Genomic DNA, 19,784 nt, shown 5'->3' on the forward strand with positions numbered 1-19,784 from the left:
CACTTATGGCTGCTTTAACTGGGTTGTTTTATACCTGTGTTGCATGCTGGCCATGTACCATATCATAAAATATCCCTTTGGTTATGTTTCTTTTCTCTCCATTTCTTCTTAATCTGATAATGTCCATGAGAATGTACTCTCAAGGGCAAGAGCTTTATTGTCTTTTACTCAATGATGCAACTATGTCCTCATAAAAGCACCTGGAATATAGTAAGCACTGAAACTATTTGTTGGATAAATGAATCAAACAAGTGCAAGTTGTAGATATTTATACTGTCTTATTTCCTTTGTGGCTTGTCATGAACAGTTATACCCTATGAGGAATGTTTCTAAAACTGTTGTATGGGCTTGAAGTTTATACAATTTAAATTTTAGCCTCCGATTCTGTCACACTATTAATGTTCTACATACTCTTGAGCAATAATAAAAAATTCTATCAAATGTGAGTGAAACAGCAGGCCCAAATTAATGAGTTCTTTAAAAAATGCTATTACGGAATTAAAATACAGAAATTATTAACTAAGCACTTATGACGCTAAATCTACCATTTATTAGCAGTCATGATTATTTCTTTTCACTTTTTTTTCTTTGGTAGTACTTTGGGGTTGAACTCAGGGCCTTATGTTTGCTAAGAAGGAACTACTTGCCAGCCTTTTTGTGTTGGCCTTTTTGAGAGGGAGTCTCATTTTATGCTCAGGCCAACCAAGACTACAATCCAACTATTTGCATTTGTGATTATTCTCATAATTGGGTGTGCACCACCGCACCCAGCCATTGGCTGTGAAGGAGTATCCCAAACATGTTTTTGCCTGGGCTGGACTTGAATGGTAATCTCCTAATCTCCACCTTCCAAGTAGTTAGTATTATAGGCTTAAGCCACCATACCCTAGCTTTCTTCAACCACCTCCCCTCCTAATACTGAAGTTTGAATTCATAGCCTTGTGCTTCTTATGCAAGTGTTCTGTCACTTATTTGAGTCATGATAACATTATCTTTTGTTTTACTTATTTTTCAGGTAGGGTTCAGGATATTGTAAACTTTCACCTAAGCTGGACTTGGGCGGTATCTTACTATTTCTCCCTCTAGGAGCTGTAATTCTAGCTAACATACTCCTATCCTCCCCTCTCAGGAGATTGAGATCTGGAGGATTATGGTTCAAATCCAGCCTGTGTAGAAAATTTTACTATACTCCTTCTTTAGAATAATCAGCAAAAAGGGGCTGGAGGTATGGCTTAAGTGGTAGAACACCAGTTTAGAAAACATGAAAATATGATGTTTCAAGCTCAAACTTCAGTATAGCCAAAAGAACATGACATAACCATATGTGTGCATATATATACTGTCAATATGTACAGGTGATATATAACTATTACATATATTTAATGCTGTATCTATAGTCTGCTTGCTATACTTTCTATCATAGAAATTTTTCTGTTATGTCAAAATCCTATTTTTGCAAAATGTTATTTCTGATTCTACTAACAATAGGCATTTTGGTACAATAGTATTTTGCTATTATAATTAGCAATGTTAGAAACATCCCTTTGTACATATCTATGTCCATTTCCTTACTCTTTTTTTAACTCTTTAAATCTTTAAAAGTGGAATTTCTAAGCCAAAGAGATTTCAAAGCTCTTAAAACATATTGATAAAGTATGTTTAAGAAAAATGACAGGGGCTGGGAAAGTGGCTCAGTTGTAGAGCGCTTGCCTTGCATGCTGGAGGCCCTGGGTTCAATTCCTCAGCACCACATAAGCAAAAAGAAAAAAGCCGGAAGTGGCGCTGTGGCTCAAGTGGTAGAGCGCTAGCCTTGAGCTGAAGAGCTGAGGGACAGCGCCCAGGCCCAGAGTTCAGGCCCCACAACCGGACCCCCCCCCAAAAAAAGAAAAATGATACCAATTTATACTTCTATCAGGACCCCTTTGAACAAGTATTTCAAAATATATAAAAATATTTTTTAAAAAAAGAAAGGAGGAGGCTACAATGCTTGATTATAAATGTACTCATTATCTTGCCCATGTAATTGTAACCCCTCTGTACAGTATTTTCACAATTAAAAAAAAAGAAACATTGTTTTAGGCAATTGTATAACTTAAGATGTATGTCTTAGTTTGTAAATCAGGTTGTAAAACTTACAACAGAAGAATGAAAAGACTGAAAAAATATAATATATTGTATGATTTAATGCTAGTAACTAGATCTTACATATCATACATAATTAACTAGAAGCGTCAGGGGTATATAGAAGTAACAAAGAATGACAAATGATAGGCTACATATTTATAATGGTAAATCTTAACTATATTACTGGAAAAATAATTAGATATACCTGTTGCTATTGGTTAAAATAAATCCTGCTTTTCCTTCAGGGACCATAGTGATGAAGATTGTGCCACACTGATGCACAATGTCCACGTACACATAGCCAAAACCAGTGAGGAATACAACCTGCAATGAAATATTCACAATCTCATTACACAGCACTAAGAATGCTACTGAAATGGCCAATTTTGAATGTCTTAAGTTCTGATTCAATACCAAAAACATTTTCTGCTTATATTTCTTTATATCCACGTGTACAGGCTATTCAGTTGACTTGAAATGAAAAAAAAATCAAATCCAGATTTTTCAATATCCAGCTGTACCGTTGTTCACAGAAGAGAAATGATGGATGATGGGGCATGAGTATCTTCATTCTCTGTTTCTTTGGAACTGACAAATACCTCTGTATGTGCTGGAGGCCAGCCCTGGGCCAGCTTTATGTGTACATATGAATCTCCATGGGGGGAAAACACCCTAAAACTGAGGACTTGAACAGCAACGTGTGAAACATTTTCAGACTGTTGAGAGCTGACTTACTACTACAAGGGTAGCTTCACATGCTGGGCACAACTCCCCCCCCCCAAAGCCCATCCCTCACAAACTCATAAGAATTTTAGGTAAATTAATTTGCTTAGGGTCAAAATTGATTTTTATACCATAAGAAGATGAACTAAGACTAAAAACTAAAAACTGTTCAATGTCAGAATGCAGGTGCCAGGGCAGCAGAACAGATGTCCTTTCAACATTAAATAACACTGCTGCTTACATGAATAACTATTTGAAAACAGAACAGAACTTTGTGGAAAAACAACCCCAAGAACATCATGTTCACAGCCAGGATTACCTGAAAGCAGGCGCAAGAACCTCCTGTGCTTGGGAATGTACATTCTAATGATCTGTAAACCATTTTACTCCAAATCTGGACCTCTATTATTAGGACAGGAAATAATAGAAAAATCTCTGACAATTCTTGAAGGAAGAAACAAAGCTAGGTGCTTACTTGCCAAGTGATGAATGCATTCTAAATCTGACTAAATGAAGAACTACAGAGAGTATACATAAATGCACAGGAGAGGACCACAGACTCATGTTGAGAAATAACCCAAAGGTTACTGGGCTTCTTTCTTAGAAACTCTGACCATATTCAGCCAGGCCACCTGGATGCCATCTTTGCCTCCTTCTCTCATAAGCTTATCTGCGATTCATCTTCTAGCCTAGGCCCTTGCCTTACCATTTCCCATTCCCTGTGCCTAAAATATATTGTACTCCATACAAATCTTTACTGGAAGACTGGGATTATTCACTTGGCACAAACCTTTTTAAGGTTTAATTGTCCAGGGGGAGTTTTGAAAGAAGGCAAATTAATCTAAACTTCAAATCCATACCTGCTAGTCAAAAACCTAGACTATGGAGAGACTGCTGGGTGTACCTTTTGTCCCTGTTGACAATGAAAGAAATGGTCTTAAATCCTGGCCCATCTCCTTGTTGTCTTTCACATGTTAGAATAAAAGCTCACAACTCCAAGCCTTTGTATATGCAGCTATAAACCTAAAGGAAATGCTTGTTCGGGACTGATGGGTTGGATCATTCAATCAGTTTACCCATTTTCTGATACATACTTACAGGGTACCCACAAAAAAACTGGTTATCGGAGTAGATAAAAAGATATGCACCAGTTGTTCACAGTTCAAGTGGCAACAAGGCAAACTGCACAAATACTGAGACAAAACTAACATTCCAGAGCAGAGGTATATACACTTCTCTTCTTCTGTAGTAACCACCCTCATCTCTCTGTGAGCTCCACCAAAGCAAAGGCATTTTGTCTATTTTCTTCAGTAATTACACCGAGGGCCTGGTCCTCAGGGAAGATCAGTAGGTGACTGGAATAGCCAACTTTGAACAGTGGCTGCTGTGGTGGTATCTATCTCCCCTCTCCCACAGGATTAGACTGCAGCCATGTGATTACTTTTTGGCAATGGGCTATGGGCATAATTGACACGTGATACTTTTGAGTTACAGTATAGAAGAGTCATCTTTTTGTTCCCTGATGCAGAGAATAGGTAAGGGCTTTCTGTTTCAGATCAGACATGGGCTAAAGAACATATTGTTTCTAATAAATGAGTTGAGAGGCTGTGACAGTCTGTACAGGTTGAAAAGCCCCAAAATACATTTTGGACTGTAAAGGAAGCTGCTGCCTTCTATTTTTTGTACCAATGGTAGATGAGTGAAATACAGCAATGAGTTTTTGCATCTGAGTATACATGTTCTGTGTAGCTCCTTCCTAAATGGACATAAGAGCTTGGCTATATGACTTTCTTTAGATAACAGGGCATCAGCAAAACAACCAAAAAATCAAACCCCAAATAACTTGCTAATGGGGGTGAATAAACCTGGTCTGGCCTGCTCAAGCAGGAAAGACTACATGGTGAGAGAGTTGTCCAGAATTCCTAGCTGAATCCATTCCTCAGCCAACTCCTGCCAAATGCAGTATATATGTAGTCCAAGCTTCACCCTGCAGAAAATTCACTCAAAACATTTTTTTTGTCAGTCATGGGGCTTGAACTCTGGGCCTGGGCACCGTCTCTCAGCTCTTCAGCTCAAGGCTAGCACTCTACCGCTTGAGCAATAACACCACTTCCAGTTTTCTGGTTTATTGGAGATAAGAGCCTCATGGTCTTTCCTGCCTGGGCTGGCTTTGAACTGCAATCCTCAGATCTCAGCCTCCTGAGTCTCTAGGATTACAGGGGTAAGCCACCGGCACCCGGCCTTATAAAACACTCTTAATCATTATTTTAAGTCTCTGGGTTTGGAAGTGGTTCGTTACAATGGAGCAGATTCAAGATGGAGCACAGAGCATACACAAAAACTGAACCTGGGATAATTATGATGATGATGATAGGCAGCACAACCTAGTTTAACTTTCTAAGACGGACCAAAATCATCATATTCATTATTAAAACTTTTAAATGTTAAAGTGACTAAGAATGTAACTCATATTAAGGGTATGCTTTTCCCACAGAAGCTCTCTTAAAGCCAGAAAGAGGTAAAAGGAAGCGAGACAACAAAAGAATGTTTTAGTAAGGACCAGGAATGCCAGTGCTGATGGTTTACACATGTAATCCTGCTACTCAGGATTAGAGTATCTAGACAGAGGTTTGAAGCCAGCCCACGCAGAAAAGTTCACCAAATCTCTTCTTAATTGATAACTAGGTACAGGTGGTTCATGCCTCTCATCATAAGCTCTAGGGAGAGTGTAGGCTAGATTCCAGCTCAATGGAAAAGCTAAGTGTAGTGGTAAGTGCCTGTCATCTCAGCTAGAACAGGAAGCCTAATGTAGGTGGATCCAGGTCTATGGGCAGGAAGTAAGATTATATATAAAAAACAACCAGTACAAAAAAGGGCTGGAGATATGGCTCACAGGGTAGAGCACATGTTTAGCAAGTATGTAGCCTGACCTCAAATCTTAGTACTATCAAAGGAAAAAAATCTCCCAGAGTATCCAGCTGGAAAAAAAAAAAAAAGGTAAGAACACTCCTAAGAGTAGAAACAGGCTTCACTTCTTCTACATTCATGAGAGTAGTATACAGAAAAGAATCTCAAGTAGATAAGCTATGATATGTGAGAACTTCAGGCATTGCCTTTGAAGGCTGTGAAGAAGACGTTTACACATGTGCTAAGGGACTAATCCCTAACCTATAAAGGGAAGACCAAGGTAAGATGTAGCCTGGTCCCAGAGCTGATCTGCTTTAGGCATTCTAGTGGACTAGAGAGCTGCCTCTGGACTAATAATAATAAAAGTAATAATAAAACATGTTTTATTAGCTACTTTGGTAGTTGTTGTGGACACAGACTAGAGTGGACAGGTTAACTATAGAGAGATCTTTTAAGAGGCTACTGCTAAAATCTTGGATTGAGATAATGAACCAAAGGCTTGAAGACAACTCTGGTTATGGAGCGAAGGGACAGATTCCAGGCATTTATGAGGTATTTCTGAGAGAACACAGATTTACTGGGTGTCTGGGGCAAGAGAGAACAGGAAGGTACTTGGATGCAGCAGAAAGCTTGTAAGCCAGACAATTCTGGGTGTGAATCCCAGGCCCACTAGTCCTGTGCAAGATCACCTCTCTGAGCTTCAGGTAGCATCTTCCTTTAAGGGATGTGACAGACCAGTGAAAATAGCTTTAGAGCACTTGAAATAAAACAGGCATTCAATACAAATTTACAGTAGTATTATTTAAGCCTGTATTCTAGGGAAATTATGATGACATTAACTGAAACAGAGATTCTGGGAAAAGCTGGTTTGGGGTCTGAAAAATGATCATCTTGATTTTAGAGACACACTGAGTTTGAAATACCCATAGATCTGTCAGACTGAGATATTTGGTGGGTAGCAGGAAACAGAGATTTAAAGCTCAGAAGGGTCAGAGCCAGAGATATCTGGTAGTAATTGGGTGATAGACAGTACCTACAGTTATCAGATGAATTAGATATTCCAGAAAGAAAAAGGAGATGAATTTCTAAGGTGATTGAAGTAGAAAAGGTTGGAAATAGATGAAAAGCAAACAGTAGATATTCTGGATGTAATTTTTCCCTGTATATGATTCTGAAAGACATTTCAGAGAAATTTCCTGCTCGTGAGTGTCTGTGGAAACAGTTGTGATTCAGCCAGAACCAATAGTAAACGCATAGGAGATTCTAGACCAGAGTACTTGCTGATGTGCAGAAGTAGGGGCCAATCTGTTGTTAATCTCTGCTGGCCCTAACGTGGGTGTGGAGGAAGCTGAGAAAAATAAGCAAGAAGCCAAAACACCTGAACCAGATATTTTCTAGATATTCACTTAGATTACAAGCTTTTCTTCTATGTAAGAATTCCTGGATGGCAGCTAGAGGTATCTGAAATCCCTAGCTGTTGCTCCAAGCATTAGTGTGGAGGGTAGTCTGGGACCTGCACCAAATGGACAGATCAGATATCCAAATTCTGGTTCATCAAGGCTTGAAGTGTTTCATGACAGTTTTGTAGATGTGAAATATGCACAGTATTGTTTAAAAGTGCCTTTCTACACATTTTCTCCTGTATTTAGATGACAGTAGAGTTTGGTGTGGTACTAGCTGACTGAACCTAGTCACGGCTGAAGTGTTCAAGGATCCTCACACAGTATGGAGACCTGGGATTTGTGCTGCTCAACATATTTATTAACTTCTTGGAGGAACATGTAGAATGCATACTGACCACATCTATAGATGACATAAAGCTATCATGGATACTTAATATGTTGGATGACAGCATCACAAAAATTTTTAAGTAATTTCACAATCTATATGAAGTCAATAGCAACAAGATTTAATTTATTAGGAAAAATTGCAACATTTTGTCATTGGGCTTAAAAAGCCAACTGTTTAGCAAATCATATGATAAAAAACCTGAGGGGTTGTGGTCGACCACAAATTCAATAACAAGAAGTAGTCTGAGCTTGTTAATAAAAAGCTAATTCAACCTTCTACTTTATTAATGGAACCATAGGGGGGTAATAGCTGGTTAGACCACATTTGGAATACTGCATGTAATTCCAGCTGCCAGATTTTAAAACGGGAATATAACACACTGGTGTGTTCATGCAAGGGTAACTGTGGTGATGTGTCTGGAAATTGCATTTACTAAAGGAGTGACTCAAAGTGCCAACATTTTTTGGCGCGAATAAGAAAACAGAGAAGATGGGGAAGCTGCCACTGTAAAAACTGTAGTGTGGGTGTACCCAATGGGAAATAAATAATCTGAGATAATCTGGAGGATAAACAAGTGGATGCTACCAAGGGACAGTAGTGAGATCAGTGGAAAAGTTTCTGGGCCTGGTATGATGGCATATACCTATAATCCCAGGTATCTGGAAGGTATTGATTAGGAGGATCATAGTTTCTGGCCAGCCTGGACAAAAAGTTATTGATTCCAGCTGAATGGAGTGAAAGTATTGGCAGGAAGATCATGATCTGATGCTGGCCTAGGCAAAATGCAAGATACCCTGAAAAATAAAGCAAAAGAGATTGGTCTCATGGCTCAGGTGGTAGAGTGCTTGCTTAGCAATTATAAGTTAAACCTGAGTTAAACCCCAGTACTTCCAAAAATAAAAATAAAAAAGCCAGTGGCTCATGCCTGTAACCCTAGCCTACAACTCAGGATGCTGAGATCAGGAGGACTGAAAAGTTTGAAGTCATCTAGGCAGAAAAATCTACATTTCCTCTTCAAAATAACCAGAAAAAAAAAAAACAAGCTAAAAGTGTGACTGAAGTGGCAGAGTGCCAGTTGAGCAAGAGATCTAGCAAGTGTGAGACTCTGAGTTCAAACCCCAGCACTAATCTAAAATTAAAAAAAAAAAGTTTCATAAAGTCGCCACTGGAATGAACTACAACTTGACACTGGGACCTTCTAAAACAACATGTCATGGAAGGGACTCTCATACTAATTAAAGGGAGAAGTTGGAAAAATTTTCTGATCTGGTTTGATAAACTTTCAGGCAGCAGTATCTGTAGTCAAGGTAGACTTCAGAGGTCAGCGTGGTGTAGAAAAAACAAACAAGACTGGGAGATTGCATGGGCAGATTTAGGTCTCAACCTGACTCTGGATAGAAGCAAGCCACAGAAGTGAAACCTCTTTAAGTTCAGACTACTTCTTGTTATTGAATTTGTGGTCGACCACAACCCCTCAGGTTTTTTATCATATGATTTGCTAAACAGTTGGCTTTTTAAGCCCAATAACAATGTGCTAGCTAGCTGGGCACTGGTGGCTCATGCCTGTAATCCTAGCTACTCAGGAGGCTGAGATCTGAGGATCATGGTTCAAAGCCAGCCCAGGCAGAAAGTCTGTGAGACTCTTATATCCAATAAACCACCAGAAAACCGGAAGTGGTGCCCTGGCTCAAGTGTTAAGAGTGCTATAGCCTTGAGCCGAAGAGCTGCGGGACAGCACCCAGGCCCAAAGTTCAAGCCCCATAACTGAAAAAACAAAGAAGCTTTTCAATGACCAATGGCTCTGTCTTAGTATCTATCTTACCACATTACTCCATTTATTTAGGTGGGAATTATACCTTATTTGAGAAGAAGGGTTTAGCACTTGATAGATCTTCAATAAAATGTTTTGAACAAATGAATGAAAGAATGGAAGCACTTTGTAGATGGTACTGAGCTATATATACATGAACTGGTGTCTCCTAAATACAAACACATTGAGAATAGCAGTGAGGTTGACTGTACTAAACACTTCTATTAAGAACCAAAGATCATGAGAATTTACGGGTCCTTTTAGAAGGAAATTCAGCCATAATGAGATAATTAACTAATCATTCCCCTTCAGTGGCTCAGAATGTACTTTTCATAAACAATCTGATGATTTCCTGTGACTCAAGATAAAAGCCAATCCTTACAGGATACTAAGGGCTTGGTAGACTTTTTCTCTGCCTCACAGGTCTCCTCTCCTCCTGTCTTTTATCAGACAGAACAGCCATACTGATGTTTTGTGCCCTAAAAAGAACATGCCCCTACTTGAGCCCTGAAACTTTAACATGTTGCTTGTTCTGACTAGAAAATTTGGCCACCCTCTTTCTAGAGGCCTGTTTGTCTGTAAAGACACAGACAGATTCCAGGTCTCTCAACTAGAGACACACTTCTTTGCTCTCCAATGGCTGATGGTTCTCTCTCTCAGATACCTGCTAATTCCTTCACAGCTCCTGTAGTTTGCAATGTACAAGTCTCATATGATTATCATCAGGGACATAGCTCCTTCTCTCCCCAGTGATTTATACGCCTGGGGTATTATTGAGGAGTAGATGTTGGTGAGGGTCTGAAACACATCTTCCAGAGGAGGAAGTACACCATGGTCTGCAGGACATATGGCATAGAGCTCCTCAAAGATTAATGGGACCATGAGCCTCTGCTGGGTCCTCTGTCCACAGATGATAAGAGGAATGTTGGAAAGTGCACCCCTCCGGGGCTTTGAAGTATCTCTGACTACCAATGTCTGAGGAAACTTAAGAGTGAATAGGAACTCCCCAAATATAGCTTGGGAGGCAAGATGCCTATTGTAAAGAAGGGTCTAGTGATATATAAGCAAGTTTTCAACCCAGTGCAGGGGAGTCCAGGAACACTTGAGAAGCTTACAGTATTTATTTTGTAAATTAACAAGACGAGGGACATTTCTCAACGCTGCACAGACCCAGCAGATTTTCAATGACCATCATATGAGCATTGCTGTGGAAATGATATGCTGGGCAGACTGTCTACTTCAAAAGCAGGCTTTCATTCCCTCCCTCTTTCCTTACTTTAGCAGATTATTCATTCTCCACTTTAAATATAAACTCCAGGGGCTGGGACTGTGCTTGCCTAGCATGCATCAAACACTGGGTTCCACACCTCAGTACCACATAAACAGAAAAAGCCAGAAATGGTGCTGTGGCTCAAGTGGTAGAGTGCTAGCCTTGAGCAAAAGAAGCTCAGGGACAGTGCCCAAGCCCTGAGTTCAAGCCCCAGAACTGGCATAAATTAATAAACATCAGGCTACTGAGAACCAAGTCACTGAATTTCCTACCCCTATCTCTCTCCACACATCTATCTGCAGCTGTGCTCATCCTTGTCTTCTTTCCTCTGTCAGAGACATGGGAGTGACTCTTTCTTCTTCAATGACTCTATGTTTTGTTTTTTTTTTCCTGCTCTTCTTGTCTGGCCTCTTTCCATTACCATGTAAAGAACTTCCTCCACACTGATCTCATTTTCTTATGGTCACATTCCTTAAAAGAACAATTTAAACTTGCCCCTCCATTCTCTCATTTCGGCTCATTCTGCACTTACAATTTCTCATCATTATTGATTAGTCTCTCAATGGTTCTCCTCTTCCTATCTAGCCCTCCTCTTATCATTTAGGTGCTTTTCCTCATCTATTTTGCTGCTTTATGTTTGCAAGCTGAAGTTTCTCTAGGTATCTGTGACTCTCTTGCTCTTCTTTATAGACTTTTAGCAATCTCATCTTATTTAATTACTCACCACTATGCTATGGATAAATATGGTTAACCACTTCCAGGAATCTTGATGTAGTAGAAGATAACCTAAAGAAGTACAGTTATAAGCATGTAATCTCAGCTACTAGGGAAACAGAAGTAGAAAGATCACAAATTCAAGGTCAGATTGGACAAAGTTAAGAGAGACAATATACAAACAATACACAAGCAAAAGGGCTGTGGGCATGGCTCCAATGGTAGAGTGCTAGCTTGGCAAGTGTGAATCCCTGGGTTAATCCCCAATGCTGAAAAAAAAGATAATTAAAGGTACAAATGTTATATGAACACACAGAGATGGTTATAGGGGCTTTAGCTACATCTTGAAATAAGGAAGAATATGCTGGAGGACAAGGAAAGAGAAGGGCCAAGGATTCCAAATGAAAGAGAACCATGCACAGCCCAGTGTCTTAGAGAATGGGTGCTGGATGCAGGAAGATTGAGATCTACCTTAGACCTTTCTCTTAAGGTTCATGGGAATTCTAACTTACATGACTATTATCAAACTTAGAGGAGACTGAATTTAGCACAGCTAGCACAAAATCTGGCACAGAGTGATTACTAAATGATAATCAATGCTTATTATTATTTTTAGTATGACTAATATGTGATTTATAGCATTATAACATTGGACTCTATTTCATAAGCTTATTGTGAAGACTATGTGAATGTATGTGAAATAACTTTTTAAAAGTATAGCACAATATTATTCAGACATAAAATGACTAACTTTAAGACTCATGCAGTGAGCCTTTAACATAATTTAGAAAGTAAAAAAAAGCCTCAGATACAAAGGTGCAAATACTTTATTATTTCTCTTATCTGAGATGCTTAGAAGTAAGCAAATTTAGTGACAGAAAGCACACAGAGTCTACTAGGATTAAGGAAGGGGAAGGTGTGTTTAGAGTTTCTGTTTAGAATAATAAAATGGATAGTGGCTATTAATGGTTTAGATTTTAAAAAATGGCTCCAAAACTTCATGTGTTGAAATCTTGGTCTGCACATGGTGGAACTATTGAGAAGTCATTGGATCTTAAGGGCACTAACTTCATGAATGGATTAACCCATTGGTAAAATAGCTCATAGCTGAATGCGTAATTAGGGGATGGGAACTACTTGGAAGAAGTAGGACACTGGGGGCTATCTTTGAAGGGTGTAAATGGTCTCCAGTCCCTTCCTGCCATGATGTGAGAAGGTTTCCTTAGCCATGCCCTTCCCCATAATGCTTCTGCTTGCACAATTAGAGAATGGGGACAGTTTACCGTAGACTGAAACATTATTTTTTATTTAACAATTTATTATTTAAAGATAAATCTTTCTTCCTTTGAGCTAAGTTTCTCAGGTACTTTTGTCACAGAGATGGAAAACTGACTAACCTAATAGTGATGGTTAGGCAACATTAAATATTAACAGTAAACATATTTAATGACACTGAATTGTCATTAAATTTCCATTGAAATTTACAAGTAGTAATCATTAAAATTTATAAGTAGTAAAATTTAAGTACAGCAAAAAAAGAAATACTAGATTCATGTGCATTTTTATCCACAAAAGCAATACTAGTAACTCAGTGACATAGAAACCAATTTAGCTTTTTAAGATTATATTTGAAGGGCTTTATGGATTACTAGTACAGATATTTTAAAAATGTTATGCTTTCAGAACAGGGAATTAATCTAGGGTTGACATAATGATTCTAAAATCTGGACAGCTGGACTACCTTTTATATAAAGAAGTCTGACAAGAGTGTGTGTGTGTGTGTGTGCGTGTGCTAGTCATAGGACTTGAACTCAGGATCTGGGCCCTGTCCCTTAGATTTTTTGCTCAAGGTTAGTGTTCTGCCACTTGAGCCACAGCTCTATTTCCAGTTTTTTTTGGTGGTTAATTGGAGATTATGAATTTTATGGACTTTTTTGCTTGGGCTGTCTTCAAACACAGACCTCAGATCTCAGCCTCCTTAGTAGCTAGGATTACAGGCATGAACTACTAAGTGTAACAATTTTGTTTCACTTTTGATGTCTACTAGATTTGAAATGGTTTCATTTTTCCGAGTGCTACTTTCTGATAGAGACGAGTTCAGCCTTAAAAATATTTATTACATAATATATGATATAATATTGATATATATTATATGTATATTATACATATATTATGTATATATATATAATTAAGCTGGGTGCTGGTGGCTCACACCTGTAATCCTAGCTTCTCAGGAGGCTGAGATCTGAGTATCACGGTTCAAAGCCAGCCCTGGCAGAAAAGTCCGTGAGACTCTCATCTCCAATTATCTACCAGAAAACCAGAAGTGGTGCTGTGGCTCAAGTGGTAGAGTGTTCACCTTGAACTGAAAAGTTCAGGGACAGTGCTCAGGTCCAGAGTTCAAGCCTCATGACTGACCAAATAAATAATAATAATAATAGTAATAATAATAATACTTAAACAATCAATGAGAATGTAGACAAGGGAATTATTCTTTGGTCTAGCAGGAACCCATGTGGTTCACTAACCTGTGTTCCCTGACTGTTGATATCAATGGCGTCACTCCATTCAGTTGTTATTTCTTCCAGCAATTCTACTCTCAAACGAAGACTAGGAAGTAAATCTTTGGTCCTACAATCTGGATAACTGGAAATATGATGATATAGCTCATGATGCATTGAACTCTCAAAAGGAATTTTTCTGCAATAAACTTCAAACTTTGGAGTATCTGAAATGTAAAAAATGCATACATGAAACAGACTACTCAGAAAAGGATGCATACTCTTTTTTGTGTGTGCTGGTCTTGGGTTCATTGAACTCAAGGCTACTAGCACTGTACCACTTGAGCAACTTCTGGCTTTCTGGTGGCTAATTGGAGAGAAGAGTCTCATGGACTTTCCTGCCTAGGCTGCTTTGAACCATGATCCTCAGATCTCAGTTTTCTGAGTAGTTAGGATTACAGGTGTCAGCCACTGAGGCCCAGATACAAACTTTTATTTAAACATTCTTTACAGGATCACAAGTATCTACTAAATTGAGAACCTCAAGAAAGAATATGTTTTTATATTCCTCAAATTCAGTTCCATAAATACCTTTAATATTTTCCTTTATAAGCAATGTTACTGGACATCTGTTGTGAAAAATTACTCGAGGACTGGGGTCTTCTGAGAGGGTTAAGTAAGTCACTCCAAAGTGTTCTTGGTATGTCAGTGCTATAGCCCTGGAACAGAATCAAATCAAATGGTAGGCATAGTTTAGGAAAAAAAATACACATTTACTTGGGTTTGCATATTCTTAACTCTAAATACCTCCCTTTTATTATGATTCAGGAAATATTTTCCAGTAATGGAGGCTTTCTCCTTATTTATTAGTTATCATATGTGAACTGTGAGTTTATTGATTTTTAACAATAATAGTAATATGTATTTCTCTCAAAACATAGAATGATAAAATTATTTCAAAGATAAAACCATAACTGTAGCAATGGGAGCAAACAATAGTTGACTTAAAACTACCTTGCCTGCTGTTCTTTTGCCTCAAACTCTTCAGACACATACGTTCCTCTCCCCTGGTAAATCTGGATAACGAAGAACCTGAACTGCTTTTATATGGACATGGAGAGAATTTGGGTTCTTGTTCTTTTTTCATTCTAACCATATACATAATGCTTATTGCCAACTTTCACAATATGATCATACTTTACGGTATCACATTTTTCCATAAAGAGTAAAGCTGTATTACTTGGAGTTAAATAATTGCATGGACATAAAAAAAATTCACTCTAAATTACACATACAGATTGTCAAAACTAACATACGTTAGCCTTTCCATGTCACCATTTTACAAAAGAACTCCTAAAAATAAAGGTGAGTCCTCTCATTACAATGTACTGCTGCTATAACAGTATGAGCACCATCATTTCCCCCTAGCATAGAGGTGGAAAAGGAACAAATCTTATAAGCAGTACACTGGGACACACTATTTGTGATCATGACATGCAACCAACTGTACACAACATCCAGAAGTCATTAGAGATCAAGGAAAGCCTAGCATTACATCTATGGCGCACTGCAGCCAACCTCCTGCTTCTTTTGGCCTGAGGATGAACACTGACTTCAACAAGCAAAGAAGGGCATTCACATTTATGTCAAATACCTGGAACAGAATCCATTTTCCCTTAAGTTCCCAAAGGGCACTGCCACGCTTTGTCTGGGAAACTCTTGTTTAACTATAGCTGGTAGGCTCCAGCACTGCGAGCTGTCAGCATCTGCTGTAGGGCAAAAGCCCAGCAAGATCTGTTTCTGAAGAAGGGATACATCCCACACTGATGACCCAATGTCAGGCATGAAATCCCAACAAGGAAGAGAGCTGCATTTCATAGCAGACTGCTCCTCACCCGGGCAAATACTGAAAGTAGCACTGTCTGGAACATGAAAATACTGGAAAAAAAAAGATAAGTAAGAGAGAGCATATTTACTACCACAATGCAGATGCAGGAAATTGAACTTCATATTTTTCCCTTCAATACTGGGGATGGAACCTAGGGTCTCATGAATGTTTAGCAAGCTTTCTACCATTTAATTCACAACTCCAGCCCACAGTGTGTTTTTTTCTGGGCATACTAATAGAGGTAGGGTGTTTTAAAACACTAGGCACAGTGGCTCCCACCTGTAATCCTAGCTACTCAAGAGGTAGAGGTCTAGAGACTGGGGTTTGGGGCAATCCCAAACCCATGAACAGAAAAACTGTTTTTGGGCTGGGCTTTGCCACTTACTGCTTTGTGATTTGGATTATATCCTCCCCTGTACATTGTATTTCTAACCTTCTGGCATCAGTAGTTTTGTAAATAAAGGAGGAAAATAAAAACCTTTGAACCCAGCCTTTCATTTTCAGGAGGCTCTGGAGTAGGGACAAGCAGGAAGATCACTAGCGCACATGCCAGTTCCTTTGTCTAGTCCTCACCTACGATGTAGACGGCAATGATCTATTTCCATCTGGATAACCAATGTTTACTTTTATTGATATTTCAGTAATCCAGAATAAAATTCTGGATTTTGTAAATACCACACAGGTTTCAAGGCAAAAAGTATAAAACTTTAATCCTATTTGATTATTCTACTATAATTTTTAGGACCTAAAAATATGAGACATAATAACTGCAGACAAAGGCACAGAAAGACAATACTTTCCTATATGATAGTTTGTGTGTCATTTTTTTTTTTTTTGTCGGCCTTAAGGCCTGAACTCTGGGCCTGGGCACTGTCCCTCAGCTCTTCAGCTCAAGGCTAGTGCTCTACCACGTGAGTCACAGTGCCACTTCTGGCTTTTTTCTTTTTGCTTATGTGGTGCTGAGGAATCGAACCCAGGACCTCATGCATGCAAGGCAAGCGCTCTACCACTGAGCCACCTTCCCAGCCACTCCCTCTTTTTTTCTGGTCAGTTGTGGGGCTTGAACTCTGGGCCTGGGCGCTGTCCCTCAGCTCTTCAGCTTAAGGCTAGCACTCTACCACTTGAGCCATAGCGCCACTTCCAGCTTCTTCTGCCTATGTGGTGCTAAGGAATTAAACCCATGCATGCAAGGCAAGCACTCTACCACTGAGCCACCTTCCCAGCCCTCCTATATGATAGTTTGATAGCATGAAACAGTAGCATTCCATTTTCTCTTAAATATAACTATTCATTTTAATTGCACAAAAAAACCAAGTAAAAAATCCTTGTGAATACTGTTCAATGTATATCCTGTCACTGAGATGTCAAGATAAATGAGCTGGTACATTTTCACATTATAACTCTCATGGACATAAAGCTGGCAGACTGGGGTTCAGTTCAGTCCTAACGCTTGGTCCACTTCACTCCTCAAGTCCTGTGGCTTCTAATTTGCATGAAAAACATCTGCCTTGCAAGCCACAGGACTTGAGGTTTAGAGAATCTTCTAGAGTAACAAAAAGTTAATGCTAGCCAGGTGCTGGTGACTCATGCTTGTAATCCTACTCAAGAGGCTGAGGTCTGAGGATTGAAGTCAGCCCAGGCATGAAAGTGGGTGAGACTCTTCAATTAACCACAAAAAACCAGAAGTGGTGCTGTGGCTCAAGTGGTAGAGCACTAGCCTTGAACTGAAGAGCTAAAGACAGCACCTAGGCCCATAGTTCAAGCCCATGACCAAAAAAAAAAAAAAAAAAGGTTAATGCTAGATAATGTAAGCAGATGCAGTGGTGACAGAACTAATCTAACAATGTGTCAGGATCTGCTGCCTAGGATTTCTGCTCATTAATTACCTGGAGGCACTGGCCAGGCCATACATGGTTGAATTACAGCATCTAATTACTAACACTATATTACCTATACTGTGTTCACTTTGTTCTTTGCACTAGACTGAAAAAGTTAATTCTATTTGTTGATTTATAAAAATGTAGACAAAACAACCATATTATGAATGGCTTACCTCCTTTCCAGAATGGGGATTAGAGACAGATAACTGTGGTTTATAAAATATTTGATATGGTGTATTATTGATGATTGTAGTCTTGTCTTCAATCTGAATAATTTGTATACCTTGCTGTATCATGGAGGAAATACAGAACTGACACAACTACAAGAATGAGGAAAGAAAGAGCAATTTTTACATAATGATAATGATATGTAACATATACAAATCTCTTAAATTTATTTTATCTGGTTTGTTCAGGATAGCATCAACTTTATTGTCCAGTGTACTTAACAGCCTTCCCTTTCAGTCTCAAAAATGTCTTGGCCAATGCAAGGGGACAGCATTTACTCTTCAGCAAGCCAGTTACTTTTGCTATTATTGTGTGGTGATAAGAAGAGATTTTCAGATTAGTTTGTAAATTAACTCACACAATATTTATAAAGCACTTATATGTAAGCAACTAACACATATCTTACTCAACAGGATTCAACCAAGCATATCTACTCCTCAAGTTCTTTATACTAGTGATCTTACAAAATGCCTCTTACGAAACAAGGAGAGCTCTGACAGTTTTAAACAATGATGACGAGAACAGAGAAAAAATAATGATTGACCCTCACATACTGCAATATTGTGCTGCCCACTCATTTTAAATACTTGAAGCACATTACTGATTTTTGTAATCTTCTTTTCAATCTTGGTAATTTATATGTCTTCTTGTATTACAGAGGAAATACAGGGCTGAAACATCATAATACCTAATTGAAACATCATAATATCTACATAGGTAGTTATTATTGGTTCCACTGTTCAACTTGCCAAGATCTACTTGGGCTTGGGATCCATGCCGCCTGGCTCCATTGCATTGCTATTCACGACTACATTCAGCATTCCATTGCCTTATTGTATTATTTGAGGAACATTAGCTCAGAGGAAATGCTACCTACCCATTTAGTAACTGGTGAGCTCAAGATGGCAGTTCTCAGAGGGTGGCCTGGGAACACATGGGGGGGGTCTCTGAGCAAGCTGGGAGTGTCATAAAGTGAAAATGATTTTTTGTTGTTGTTGGTAGTGGTGGTGGGGCTTGAACTCTGTATTTCTTCCATGATACAGGGCCTGGGCACTGTCCCTGAGCTCTTTTGCTCTAGGCTAGGACACTATCACTTTGAGCTACAATTCCATTTCTGGTTTTTAGTGGTTAATTGGACTTTTCTTCCTGGACTGGCTTTGAACTACAATCCTCAGATCTTGGCCATCAGAGTAGAGAGGATTACAGGTATAAGCCACCAGTGCCCTGTGCAAAAAATGTTTTAAAAACAGTAATAAGACACTATTTTTTCACTCTAATTTCCTCATGAGTGTACAGTGGACTCTCCCACAGGCAATGTAACATATCATTTAATGGCTTATGGAATATATTAAAATTCTTATGCTTTAAACATTTCTACCTTAATTTAAAATGGTAATAACTGATACAACTCTCAGAAATAAAAGATTTAGGTAGTCTTCAATAACTTTTAAGAGTATAAAGGAATTCCTGAGACTCAAAAGTTTGAGTTATTACTAAAGAGCAATAGGTAAGCAGTATATTTACCAACAGCTCCTTCATTCACAAACAGTTATTAGCACTTGCTGTGGTGAAGTTGTGAGGGGTTAGGGTATTGTTTCTTTGTCTGTACATTGTAACAGACTTTCCAGGTTTTGAAGGTAGTTCTGAACTTACAACTATTCAACTTTTGGAACTCATGCTTACAGGTCTTCGCTGTTTAACCCATGTTACAGTACTTTGGCCTGTAGAACATAAACGTGTTGCTCAGACAATTTTGAGGAAATTGATACCACTTTGAATACTGAAAAAAAACTGATTTCTTGTTTTAGAAGGAAGTTTTTTTTGGGGGGGGGGTCCGGTCATGGGTCTGAACTCTGGGCCTGGATGCTGTCCCTCAGCTCTTCAGCTCAAGGCTAGCGCTCTACCACTTGAGCCACAGCGCCACTCCGGCTTTTTTCTTTTTGCTTAT

General features: G+C 38.9%; 1 protein-coding gene across 1 annotated transcript in view; it reads right to left on the minus strand.

Annotated features, from left to right (window-relative positions):
- Positions 1-19,784, minus strand: part of Vps13b (vacuolar protein sorting 13 homolog B (yeast)) — a 548,051-nt gene that overhangs the window by 24,026 nt on the left and 504,241 nt on the right. The window contains exons 50-54 of the mRNA XM_013012393.1: positions 17,782-17,928; positions 15,495-15,778; positions 14,432-14,559; positions 13,868-14,067; positions 2,330-2,448 (exon numbers count right to left, since the gene is read on the minus strand). Coding sequence (XP_012867847.1) covers positions 2,330-2,448; positions 13,868-14,067; positions 14,432-14,559; positions 15,495-15,778; positions 17,782-17,928 — 878 coding nt within the window. The remainder of the gene's footprint in view (positions 1-2,329; positions 2,449-13,867; positions 14,068-14,431; positions 14,560-15,494; positions 15,779-17,781; positions 17,929-19,784) is intronic.

The sequence above is a fragment of the Dipodomys ordii genome, unplaced genomic scaffold (genome assembly GCF_000151885.1).
Source record: "Dipodomys ordii isolate 6190 unplaced genomic scaffold, Dord_2.0 Scaffold17, whole genome shotgun sequence".
In the NCBI taxonomy this organism is placed as follows: Eukaryota; Metazoa; Chordata; class Mammalia; order Rodentia; family Heteromyidae; genus Dipodomys; species Dipodomys ordii.